This window comes from Ambystoma mexicanum, chromosome 9, assembly GCF_040938575.1.
Source record: "Ambystoma mexicanum isolate Mex_15411 chromosome 9, UKY_AmexF1_1, whole genome shotgun sequence".
NCBI lineage: Eukaryota > Metazoa > Chordata > Amphibia > Caudata > Ambystomatidae > Ambystoma > Ambystoma mexicanum.
Window position 1 is genome coordinate 789195930 of NC_090931.1, and position 13338 is coordinate 789209267.

A 13338-nucleotide genomic window follows, 5' to 3' on the forward strand; every position below is an offset into this window, starting at 1 on the left:
GGGCACGGTGGCTGATACAGATGGCTTTCAAAGTAGATGGTCACCAAACAGATAGCCAGTGGAGGACGCAGAGGGTGGGCGTGATGTGCTCTCTGGGGACATGGGATAAGAGGAGCCTAGCTGCAGTGTTTTGGACCCATTGGAGCCTTCTGTGTTGATATCCAGGGGCACCCAGGTAAAGAGAGTTTGCGTAGTCTAGACAGGAGATCAATATAGTCACGATTGCTGTAACTCACTCTGCCCATGGGTGACATTTTAGGGTGGGGTAACAAAGGTGTTGTCTCCCCTGGCACCTAAACCCCTCCACCCTTCATGACACACCATTTCATCCCCCTCATTTGCCAGGGACCCCCTTTTCCTTTAGATGTCACCCCCCGCCCCAATTTTTTCAGCAAAGTTACTCCACTGATATTTGAGGTTAACAGAGACAAGGGACGATTAGTCTGAGAAAGCAGAGGTGTAGAGAAGCATGATTTAGACAGAGCAGATGTGGTGGGAAAGTGTCACATCCACGGTGCCTCCCAGTTTCTTCACCGAGTTGGAAACGGCAGGAGGAGGGCCATGGAAGGCCAATCAAAAAATATGTGGGGGTACATTTCCAGCAGATCATTATTTAGGTTGAGGTGGTGGTTAGCCGCCATCCAGGGGTCCATTTCTGAGAGGCAAGAGGCGAGATCGGGATGGAAGAAGTCTAAGAGAAGAGAGGAAGCAGAGTGATTTGTGATCGGTTAGCAAGGAAGGCGGCAATGCACCTTAATGCTGTGTCCCAAATGCAGAGCGAGAGGAGTCGGTCCGTGAGGATGCAGTGGTCGATAGTGTCAAAGGACACCGAGAGGTCAAGGAGGATAAGTGCATCACAGCCGTCTGAGTCTGCGGTTCTTTTGAGGTCCTCCCAGGTGGAGAATAGGGACGATTCAGTTCCTCAGGGGGGGTCTTAAGCCTGACTGGGAGGCTTGAGGAGGAAGTTGGATTTAGTTAAGTAAAGCTGGGAGTAGGCAGCTCCGTCAAGAAGTTTGGCTATGGGGGGGAGCTGTTGAGCAGCCAACGGACGCAGACGTAAGAATTTGCTGCTCTGCCCGGACTGCTCTTATTCTGCAAATATCCTGGGGTTAGAGATCCAACCCGCAAGTTTCCTACGGTCGACAGTGGTAGGAACCTCCCCTGCAGATATTTCCAAAATCTGAGCAGTTTTCAGGTCCCCACGAAGCCCGAAGTGGGCCGCAGGAGAGAAAACGGGAACCGGTGCATGCCCCGCGGTACACAGGCGCGTCGTAGAGTCAGCGGCGGGGACTGGCCGACACATTCGCAGAGCCCAAAAACACCACAACCTCACAGTTAAGTTCTGGCGGTTGCCCAGGGCCAAGAAGCACACCATCAGGCCCAGAGACACTGCTCCGACAACATTGCCACCCCAGCCACTGACCCAGGAGGGACCGGGTAGACCGCCCACACAGATCGAGAGGCAGCAGACCCGAAACCAGCAACTCATGAAGGGACAACCCTGATGCAGCACTGCAGAAGATCCTGGTAAAACCTGGACCCGCTTGCAAATCCCGCAACACCCGGGGTGTATAGCCAGACTCTTCCACCTGGGGGAGAAGTAGGATACAGAGGCTCCACTGTAACGGTACAGGCACGACGGAGCCTACGGTAGTGGGCACACCCAAAAGAACAAACTGCAGCAAAGGGCTCAAAGCGGACAATATTCCCCGTGTGCCCATAAAGCGTTATAGAGGCTGCTACCTCACAGTAAGGGCAATGTAAGCATCTCAATACCCACAGCCCCAACTGACACTGGCCCTCTCCACATCTAGAGCAAAGGACCACCTTGGGGCCCCTGCAGTCGAGAACTTAGCCGTTGACCAGCCCACATTCTCAGCAGTTGCACCACAGGTGTACAAGTGGGGGAACATTCTGTTATTGATTGCCACGGTCACCGAGATCATGGCGTCAGCGCAGCACAAGATGGACAGATACACAACCAGCAACCCAACAAAGCCCCCCACAGCAGGTGACACAGTAACGTACAACGGGGCAAGTGGATGTGCTGATCCAGCTCCCTCGCTGACCGACATTATGGCTGCCATCTGGGAATCCAGGGCGTGAGTGGAGACAAAAATTGATGGGTTGGCCTCTGAGGTCTCCTTTCTACGGCAGGACCTGCGAAACCCGACCTCCAGGGTGGATGACACTGAACAACGGCTATTGGACGGAGAGAATGCAATTAAGAAGATGGAGGAACGCCTGGAGGCAATGACATGGACCCTCGCTACCTTGGAAGCTCGTGCAGAAGACAGTGGAGGAAGGTCTTGTCGAAAACAATCTGCGCATACTTGGACTCCCAGAGAAGGAAGAGGGCTCGTCCATGGAGCTTTCCTTGGAGGGCTGGTTTGCAGACCTTATGACACTGAAGCTGTCTAACTTTTTCTCCATAGAACAGGCGCATAGAGTCCCTACTGGGAGTCCAATACCTGGCGCCCCACCACAAACTGTAATAGCCCGACTTTTGAATTATAGGGACCGGGACACCCTTCTTCTCATGGCCAGGGTGATGTGCCTGATCACATACAATGTCAACCGCATAGGGGTTTTCCCAAATTTCACGAGAGGTGCAAAAGTCGTGCCAATCCTTTGACTAGATAAAGAAGAAACTTTTATCCTTGGGGGATCAAATACGCTTATCTTTCTGGGCACCAACAAGCTCCATCACAACAAGGTCCATGTTTTCCAGAACCCAAGCAAGGTATGGCACTGGCTCGAGACACATGTTCTCTCCGAGCCACGCCCGAAAGAAACAGATCGAGTGCCTTGGCGGGAAGGCGATCTGGCAAACCTGTCTCACGCGCCGACCCCCAAAGCCGCTCAGTGACGACAAACAAGGTGGATCCCCGAAGCACATGGAGGAAGGGCCCAATATGGGCCTGCCAGCCCCTGAGTAGGGGCTCCCTTGGTTAGGGTTGGATCGTGGAACCCCCCTGCATTGTGCATCGCCCTGGCGGGGAGTGAGATGGCCACACGGGCTATCCCGAACATGTTCGGGCAACAGGTACTTCGGGTTGAGGGGAGGGGGGGAGTTAGTGGGGTTGGGCTGGTGAACACATAGGAATGCTATAAAAAGGTGTTATAGAATGCCTGGATTCCGTAACTGACCCAACCCGGTCTCAGGGACGGGGGGTGGTGTGGTTTCAGGGGGAGGCAATGCCCGCGCCTGGGTGTTGAAGGTTTTTTTTTTTTAGAGGTTTGCGGTTCACAATACATGGTCACATGGCAGCAAGGATGAGCTGTAGGAAAGAAAGATAGTAAGGAGTGGGGGGGGGAGGCTTTAATGAGATAATGGAGCTTGAAAGGGATAGGTCACATAGCGGCATCAGAAAACGAAGTACCCCTACTAAATTGTAAACCTTCGTAGATGCCGCAGGGATGGTGGACACTTGGAAGCACTGCATGCCACTGACATTGGTTTCTCCTTCTACTCTGGCGCACACAGGTCTGTCTCAAGGATAGATTATGTTTTAGTCCCCCAAAATATACCCCACCGTCTGCCATCTTCAGTGTTCCTCGCTAGAGGCATCTCACACAAGTCCACTGAATACTTTGAACTCACCGAAGGTACAGTGACATCCCCAGTTACGTTGTGGGAGACCCACAAAACAGTCCTAAGGGGGAGGCCATCTCCTTGGTGTCAGCTCACCGTAAACACATCCAGGAGATTGTAGAGGAAGAAAGGCAGGTGGCCAGAAAGGAGGAACAACTCCTGGAACTGGGGACCGAGGCCTCACAAGAGGCCTTAGTTACTGCACAAGAGACCCTGAGAAATATCACCTTGGACAATGCACGAATAGCCCAATGGTCGACTCAGTCAAATATACGAAATGGGGGATAAGGCAGGTAAAACCCTGTCTTGGCTAGGGAGACGTGGACAAAAAAAGGGGCATGTCCGAGATATTCTTTCGAGTTCCAGGAAAACTGCTAACTGCCGACCCGGACATAGCAGAGGCATTTGCAACCTTTTATGAGAAACTCTACTATTCCCTCTCTCCCCCCCCCCCCCCACCACCACCACCACCACCACCCCCCCAAAAACTGGCACCTCACACTCCTTAGTCTCTCCAATCAGCAAGCTGAGAATCTTGAGGCCGTGATCACCGAGGAGGAGGTCCAAACTGCCCTAGGGCAACTCCAATCCAGGAAAACTCCGGAGCCCAACGGATTCCCTGTAGAAACCTGGAAACGACTAGGGGGTGACTTAACGAGACATATACATTGCATGCTGCTGCAATGCAAGAACCTGGGCAGTCTCCCCTTGCACCTTAGGAGGACGTGCATAGTGGTAATCCCCAAACCTGGGAAGCCCCCCAAATATTGCACCTCGTACAGGGCAATATCTCTCAGAAACAGAGGCTAAAATCCTGGCCAATAGATTCCCTGGTCCACCCAGATCAATGCGGATTCATGCCCGGCAAATCTACTGGCATGAACCTGCTCGCCATCGATGGTGCTCCCGCGATCTCCGACCAGCTGGCACTCCAGGCTGTAGACTTTGAAAAAGCGTTTGATTCCGTGGGGTGGGAGGCCCTTGGGAAATTATGGGACAAATGGGGTTTCGGCATGAGTTTATGTCCTGGGTTAAGCTTCTCCGACTCCCGAGGCGGTTGTGAGGGTGAATGGCAGTTCCTCCAGGGGGTTCCCATTGGGACCAGACAGGACTGCCCCGTTTACCCCCTGCTGTTCCTTTTGGCCACCGAAACACTGGCCATCCGGCTTAGAACAGACAAGAACTGGACCGGATTCAGATGGCCTTGGGGAAGGGATGACAGTCTCCTTATTTGCTGACTATTTAGCATGCTTCAAGTGAACAAAAAACAAAAAATGTTCATTAAAAAAAATGTCTACTTCCCACTTCAGGGAGGGGAGTCTGCAATTCCCGAGCAATGTCCATACTCCACATTGTTCCTGGGTTTCTCATATTTAGGTATTCGCATTAGCCCAACAGTGGACTACTACCTCCAACTCAATTTGCAACCGATGATAGGGTTCCCATTGGCAATCCCTAACCCATTGGCAATCCCTACCCCCGTCACTGCTAAGCAAGGCTGCACTGTTCAAAATGATGACCCTCCCAAGACTTTTCTATGTTCTCCAGAACGCCCCACTCCCCGTCCCCCACACTACCTTTGTAGCAAAAGACGATATCATCCGAGGGCTGTTATGCGGCGGGAAACAGCCCAGAATCGCTCTTAAGACATTACAGCGATCGGTGTGGGAGGGTGGCACTGGATTGCCATACCTCTGCACCTATTATTGGGCTGCGCAAACAGGAGTGGTCAATGAATGGCTACATGAAAACCGGGCGCTCCCACACAGACCCACTCACTCCTCTTCAGATGCTGCATGACGCCAATGGCAGGTTGACAGGAGTGACTAGGATGACACAGCACATTCGCCGGGTCTGGAGTGAGACCCATCAGTACATTGGGTGGAAAGCGAGACCGACACTAGCCCAACCTCTGTGGCACAAAAAACATCTTCCTGAAATTCACAAAATGGGACACTTCACAAATTGGGAGAGACTGGGAATGTCCACCCTCGCGGACATAATACAAGAGGGGCATCCTGTAGATTTTGAGACCCTGAAGGGGAAGTTCAGGTTACTACCTATGGACCGATACAGACACACGCAACTAACTCACACCATAAAGGCCCAATTCCACTCTCTGAACGACATTCTCAACTGCTCTCCCCTAGAGACTAATATTCTCCCAGACCACATTCCAGTCAAGGTGACCTCCACATTTATCAAGTTATCAACTCCTTTGGAACCCGCGACCTGCCCGGGATAAAATTGAAATGGAAAAGAGACCTGGGCCCACTGGAAACGGAAGAATGGTTGGAGGCATTAATGTTCCCCCGCGAGATAGGCACTGAAGCCAAGTTGCGGTTGATCCAATTTAGGATACTACACCAATCATACCACTCTAGATCTGCAATGGCTCTATGGAGGAGGGGGTGGGGGAAATGGGGTATGCCTCAGATGTAAGAGAGCAGAGGGCATCGGCTTTCACATGGTCTGGGACTGCAACATCCTGCAAGGCTTCTGGGGGGAATTTATCGGGAGGATCTCCTGGGGGCCCCTGTCCCACGTGATCTGAAATTGATACTACTGGTAATATGGTCGGTTGTGGGGGGTGGGTGGAGTTCACTAAACATGAAAAAGGGTTCTGGGCAGTGGCATCGGGTGCGGGGAAGCAGCAAACAACCGCCACTTGGGGGATCTGCCGAAAAACTTAGCATGGACCGTTGGTCTATTGAGGTGGACAGATGCGCTGCCCTGGAAAGACTATCTACCAGGCCAGAGAATGCCCCACAAAATTTCAGGTTTGGGGGGGCGGGGGGGGAAGTGGGAGGGTTCTGGATAGTTTCTCCCCCAGGGCAGGGAAGTCAGAGCGCCCCATAGTTCTCATTAACAGACTATTGACTCATATCTGGGAGGCCGCACCTGGAGGGGGGGGGGGGGGGGGGGAATTGGATCTTCCGGAGATCCCAACAAGTGGTAGCTAGCAAGTAGCTTCAGGAATTTGTTTCGGGAGATGGGAGCGCAGGTTTGCTTTTGTCCAATCATGGGTGGCATTTTGCAGTTATAAAGGAAGGGGTATCCCACTCCTCCCACGATTCATTTTGAAGTTTGTAGGACTTAAAGAAGAATTTCTTTGTACACTGCTGCTAGAGCAGTCCTTTCGAGAATCCCCCAGTTGTGAAATGAAGGCATGTGTTCCAAAGCAGAGGTATGCTCTGCTTCCTACACATCCCCAGTGAACACAGACAATGAACTGCTGTTGGAGTAAGTCCTGCCCCTGCTTGCCAGCTGCACAGGTACCCAGGCTGCGCACTAGCAGTTAATGACTCCTGCAGGTGATAGCTAACTCTGCCTGGTGGGGAGTGAAGAAAACAAGGACCAGTCTTGCCCACTGAACCCCTGAAGAGGGATTCATATCACAGGAGAAGCAAATCAGCCGTTTCCTGCATTCTATTGCAAATAGCCATCAAGCGACGAGGTGAGCTTCTCAGGCACTGTGGGCCCTTCAGACCCCTGTGCCGCTGTGCTCCTACCTTTTACAGGGCACACACCCTCCGTGTGAGCTTTCTCCCCGTCCGTCCTTACACCTTCCGCTTAGACACCCCTCTACTACAATACTTGCCCATGGCTCTTTCCCCAAGCCGACCTATCATTCTATATATACACCCTTTAATAAAAAGGGTCTCAGAAACCCTGCATTAATAAACACACTTGACAAGCCACTGGGAACTCTGGGATATTTGGCCAAAGGTACATTTTGGCGACCAATATATTTATCCCATTCTACAAAGTAGCAACAGAGTAATACCAGCACACCCCAATAAACGTTCTTCCAAATAGTGCTGCCCAATGGGACGTTCACGATCAGGACAACCTGCCATTTAAAGACCATATCACTTAATCTCGCCGACTGGGATACATGCCAATGTTTTTTCCCCCTCACTGTTTACTAGCAAAGTTCTCAAATAATTGCAACAAAATAAGGATGCCCTACATCCAGACAAAATATAGGCAATCGGAGGAGTCAGTGGCGGCCCCAGGCTCATGAGATAAATGGAATTACACTACTCTGTCTAGAAAGATCTAAAAATGTACTCCAACATTCCTTCCGCCCTGATAATACTTGACCTTACAGCAGGCATTTACAGAGTCAAAGGGATCCAAGAAATATGGATAATCACCACTTCACTACAGTGAATAAAACCCTTCCTAAGAGAAAGATGGAAATCTGGTTACCACCCATTAGCTCAACACCACACACAACGACATCCAGATGTGGGTGTTTACATGGCTCATCCCTCTCACCAATACTCTTCAACATATCACTCATGAAAATCAAAAGGACATGCACACACGATAATGATGCAAATGACAATTACCTATGAAATCAACACCAACGTAGAGATAGACAAAACACTTACCAACTGCCTCTTACAAATCAATGGATGGATGAGCAGCAACAGCCCTAAACGCCACCAAGAAAACCCAGCGATTATGATCATGCCCAGTAAACTCTCCATTCAACAGCACATGCCATGGCCTACCGATATGGAAACAGACTGACAGCATCCAAATTAGTTAAACATCGTGGAATTCTGATAAACAAAGACCTAACACCAAAATCTGCAGGTCTATGCAGGAGTTAAGAAATACTTCTTCACACAGTTAAGCAGGTACTACCCGTTCTCAACTTCGAACACTTACCATCATCTCTCTCATCATGACAAAAATAGACTATGCTAACAGCATTTACCCTGGAATGCCAGGCAACCTCACAAAAAAAATATACTGCAATGGCTACAGAACACAGGAGCAGGACTACTCCTCAGACTTTGTAAGAGAACATATCAGACCAGTAGTAAGATCCCCCGTACACTAGCCAAGAAGAGGATATCAACCAAAAACACCCCTGAGATTTAGCAATGACCTACACCTAGAACCCAAACTATATTTGAGAATGAAATATGGAAGATCAGCCTTTTTGTACCCTTACGAAACACTGGGACTTACTGTCCAAAGAAATACACACAATAAAAAGGAACATTAGACTTTATACATGACATGATCATGCTGGCATCCGTTTATGATTGAACTAAATCGTAGGAGAAATGGCTGAATAGATTTTTCTATTTTTACGAAATTTTGGGTTGTTTGTTAAAATATAGGTGTAGGGTGAGTCAAGGGTATTGTGTAAGGGGGGGTTCTACCCCCCCCCCCGCATTACTACAAGAAGAAGAAAAAAAACGTTGTCCTGCAATTTTTTTTATTTGATCATTTCATGGACATTTTATCATGCTGTAGTTACTCAAGACACAGGAATGACACCAGAGTCCACAGGTACACTAAGTTTTTGTATTGCTTGTAGTTCCAGGTTCCAGTAACTCTTCCCTCACCAGACAATCCTCATGCTGCTCAAGCACTCAAGGCCAAGTCTGACATTCATGGAATCATACACATCACTTTCACACAACATTCTCGGAGCAGTCATTTATCCACATGCACCAACATTCTATCAGCAGCAGGCAGGGAGGACCGGAGATAACTATCACGCTAAATATAACACTGACCTTCAGGAAATCACCAAAAACCTGGAAATTTGATAGCCTAAAAATATCATGTTCGAAAAGAGGCTTGCAACCTCAATAAAAAGATTGGACACGATTCGTGGTGTACATTTGGGACTCACTGCCAAGTCAACCCAGCTGGTTAGCCCCCAGTGAAAGAACATTGTTAACGCCCTGCACAAATCAATTTCAGTATAAACACCAATCAATCTATGAAACATTGGCACATGGATCAACCCCTTCCTACCACAAGTCACCATAGTCCTGTAACACCACACACCAACGATATACAAACTCAACATCAACTCCAGGGTTCGAAATTGAGGGAAGCTGGGAGCTATTTAGCTCCTGCTAGTAGCCTCGAAAAGCCTAGCCTGACCCCAACAACTACAAGGAGCTACTGAATGCCGAACACACACACACCTGTGCATTTGGTACAATGAATAAGGGGACATCAATAATAAACATTAGTACCCGGCGAAGGTCAATCAGAATGTAACAAACTATTTGATTGACCCTCACCAGGGCTTTACTGACCGGGAACCCCTCACCAGGATTCCATTCACTTGTTCCCAGCGGGGTGAGGGGAGAGCGTGGCAGCCCCTCAGCCAATGAGAAGGCTCGAAACGGGGCAATCCCGATCCGAGCCTCCTCATGGCCAGAGGCTGCCATCCTGCCCTGCCGGGGATTCAGGCTAAGTGTTTTCTTTCTCCCCCCCTTCCCCCTTTTTTTCCCAGGAGCAAACGCGCCGGGAACACTGTCCCCTGCGCGTCCGCTACCGATGGCTGCCGTGGAAAGGGAAAACAGACTCTCGGGTGGCCATATTTTTAACTTTTCATTTTTTTCTGCGCTTCGGAACAGAAAAAGAAGGCTATTAGTACCCTGGTCTTGCGGGCCGTGGTTCCAATAGTAATAAGCCCCTCCCCGCAGGGGCATTACTGAGCCAGGTAATGCTGTGGGGTCTTCGTTAAGTATAACTATGGGCCCCGGGCATTACCCGACTCGGTAATGCCCCCGCGGCTCGGGGCTTATTGCTTAAAAATGATACATATGCATTTCATGTTGTAGTTAAGTTTTCAACTAGACAAAAAGGGGTGGGGGGTGTAGGTTGCTTATCAATAATTAGAACTAGGCTATGCCCAAACAAGGTTTTTTTTTAAAAAAAAAAACACGAAATAAAGGGAAAGGCAAACCACCCATAAGATTAATGGTCTGTGTTGCAGGAACACGTGTAATACTCCTCAGTGATTCGATATTCTAAATTGCCTAAAGAGTGAAAAGGGCAGATGCAACTAGTGACCACCCGTTGAATGTCTATGAGAGCATTGTGTCTTCCTAGACGGATTGTGGCTTGAAGACTACTCAGCAGTTGTTGGTGAATGAGAGAAAAGAGGGACAAAGAAGGTCCCATCTAACCCTGCCTCTCTATAACACTACCCGTAGGCCACCCTGGTGGGCCGCCTATCTAATAGTGGATAGCGTAAGAAAAATAGAGCAAGATATTACAGTTTCTAATTTTTTCAATTCTATGGATTCTATATCTGATTATACTAAGATCTCTAACTGTTCCTGTGCTTGTTTGTAGGTAGTCATGGTGTTGACAGGAGAGCCAACATGGGCTTTGCATATTTGTAACTGTAGAGGTAAAAAAGAGAACTAGAGTAAAGGCAAATCTCCACCCGTACTTTGGCTAGGACTACGTTATTGGCCAGTACTGAAAGCGAGAAAGATGCAATTAAAAAAGGTACTCTCATTTGAGTAATAAAAAAATGCTGCGAAGACTCGGCTAGTAAGGGTAGGTCCAATGATTTATGGAGCTCCCTACTTCTGAAAACTAGGAATGCAGCAGGAAGCCTCCCACTGTCTGTATGTTTTGTCAACCGGTTTCGGTGGGCCATCTAGTCCTTGCCACCTTTTTCAGGACTGTATTCTTGGTAGGTTACGAGTATTATTTGCGTTTATTAAGTAATCATCTTACTGTAACTCTGATTGCATTTCCAACATATACGGAATGATTTCACATCAGAACTGGTTTGGCAGAGGCATTCATACTGACCCTGTGGGAAATCACAGGAGACAGTATCACTACTCGTACAATTAATGCATAATATGACAATTATTTCAATGTTTTGTCCACCCCGTTGGCCCTTTACCACGATCCCCTAGATCCAAACGTTTGACATGCCAGCTACCTCACCTTCTCCGGGCAAACCGATATGCCCAGGCTCTAATAGGGGGCCGATCCCAAGACCACTGCCCCGACACCACCTGTACTCCACGAACCGATTCACAATCTGGCTCTCTGTCCAGGTACGGAGTTTCCTCAAGGGAGTACCGCTCTCACTGCCAGGGGGTATCGCCGCAGTCCCGTTCGTATGTCAGGTGATGGGCTTCTAACCAGCCCCGGAAAGGCACTGCTCCTCCCTGTAAATCACAGCTGGATGATCAAGAGCATCAAGATATCCCACTCACCAGCTCCCCCCACCCCCACCCCCGATTCAAAGGGCTTCTCTAACTTAAATCCGGTCACCACAATTTATTAAATGCAGTTGCGCCTCCTCAAAGATGCCAGTGCACCACCATGCAACATGTCAGCCCCCAAACCCCATTGTGGGAGTCAGTTAGGGGACTGGTCGACCTTGGATCCTGAAGCTTTAATAGGCGCCCTCCGCTGTCTCCCTCCAACCCCCCTCCGGATAGAGCCCGGCCGCTCCACCTAACCTACAACAGCAGGCTGCTCCTTCTCGCCACCCAGGACTCCATCTCACCACCGGAGGGACAGCACTGCACTCTCCCGGCTCATAGTGCACCCTGCAACAACTAAATCACACAGTGCACAATAAACAAACAATACAAACCCTAATCTAACCAGAAGTGAGGATGAAGATGCACACCAATAACTGCACCCTGTCCCAGGAACACCAAGCTCAGGGTAAAGCTCGAAAAAGTCTCCAGCTCCAATAATTGTTTCACTTGCTATACGTCCATTTACACAATCCAGTAATTGAAACTATGCAATAAGATACATGGAAATCCGTGGTCCATTAAAGTAAACAAATCTACATTGTAAATTAGCATGTGTCATACCTAGATAGAACTGTGAAGATAATCTTACTTCACATCTAGATATAATTGTGAAGATTTACCATGCATCACATCTAGATAGTGATGCCAATAACCAACCCTACTAAAAATCTCATCCCTCTGCAAACACCTCTCATACTCAAACCAAACGCCATTCCTCCAAGCACAACAAACCGCACACACGCCACTACACCGCAACAACAAAACAAAGACACGTTGTTCTTGCACAATAGCAACCAACCAAAAAGCACACTTAAGATCAGCGCATGGTGTTAACCGAAATGACGCTGCCTACAGAACATCACAGGTCTCTTGCTCTTATCCCACTCAGTCCTACTAACCCACCCCACCCTCTTTCCCTTTCAGATCCGCTAAGGTATCACTCTGGTGGTGATAGTGTGCAGTATAAATATCCTTTAACCTGACATATCAATAATGACTAGCCACAAGTCTGAAACAGGGGTGTGGGGGTCAGACACCGGCGGATTAGGATTGTCATGTAATACGTTTTCGAGTAAGGGACACATCAGGTTCCGATCCACGGAGCTGGAACGCATATTGAAGCAAGAGACAACCAAACTTCAAACACAAAAAAACACACTGGCGAATGGGACACCCATGGTCCGCAGCTTTGTTTACATCAGGAAGCAAACACCGTTCTACAACGGCAGGGAATCGTTCGATAAAGGGGAAGCTGGAGAGGCCCACCCTCCGTGATTGCGAAATACACAGGGGCCAAACGAGGTCCTCGCTGCATTGCCATTGAGAGGCGATCCTACACTATTCCCCTACCTTCGTGGGTTTTAGCGATCTTCGCCATCTTGCTGGACGGTGTCTGGTGCAAGCACTGCGGAGGGGGCGGACTCACGTTGATTTCCGGAAGTACGCACCCGAGGCTGATGAAGGAGCATGCGCACAACTGGGTCAATCCTTGGAGGTGTACGTTACCAAAAAAAAAGCCCAAAGCCCCCTCAAAACAAGAGAGATTGATATAAAAGAGCGAAAATGATGGTAAACCGAAACATCAACTAAACGGTTCGCAAAATCCAACTAAAACGGATTGTAGAAAGAATATAATGTACTTAAAGTATTCAACGTTTGCGAAACTAAAATGCA

The 13338-nt window shown here is 49.0% G+C and overlaps 1 protein-coding gene across 2 annotated transcripts in view; it reads right to left on the bottom strand.

The window, feature by feature from the left end:
- Positions 1–13136, bottom strand: part of SF3B1 (splicing factor 3b subunit 1) — a 493451-nt gene extending 480315 nt beyond the window's left edge. The window contains exon 1 of one of the 2 annotated variants that reach the window (XM_069615730.1): positions 13015–13134. In XM_069615730.1, the coding sequence (XP_069471831.1) occupies positions 13015–13042 (28 nt within the window). In that variant the 5' untranslated portion in view covers positions 13043–13134. Of the gene's footprint in view, positions 1–13014 lie in introns of both variants that reach the window. The other variant, XM_069615732.1, reaches the window with a different exon arrangement.
- Positions 13137–13338: the final 202 nt, after the last annotated feature.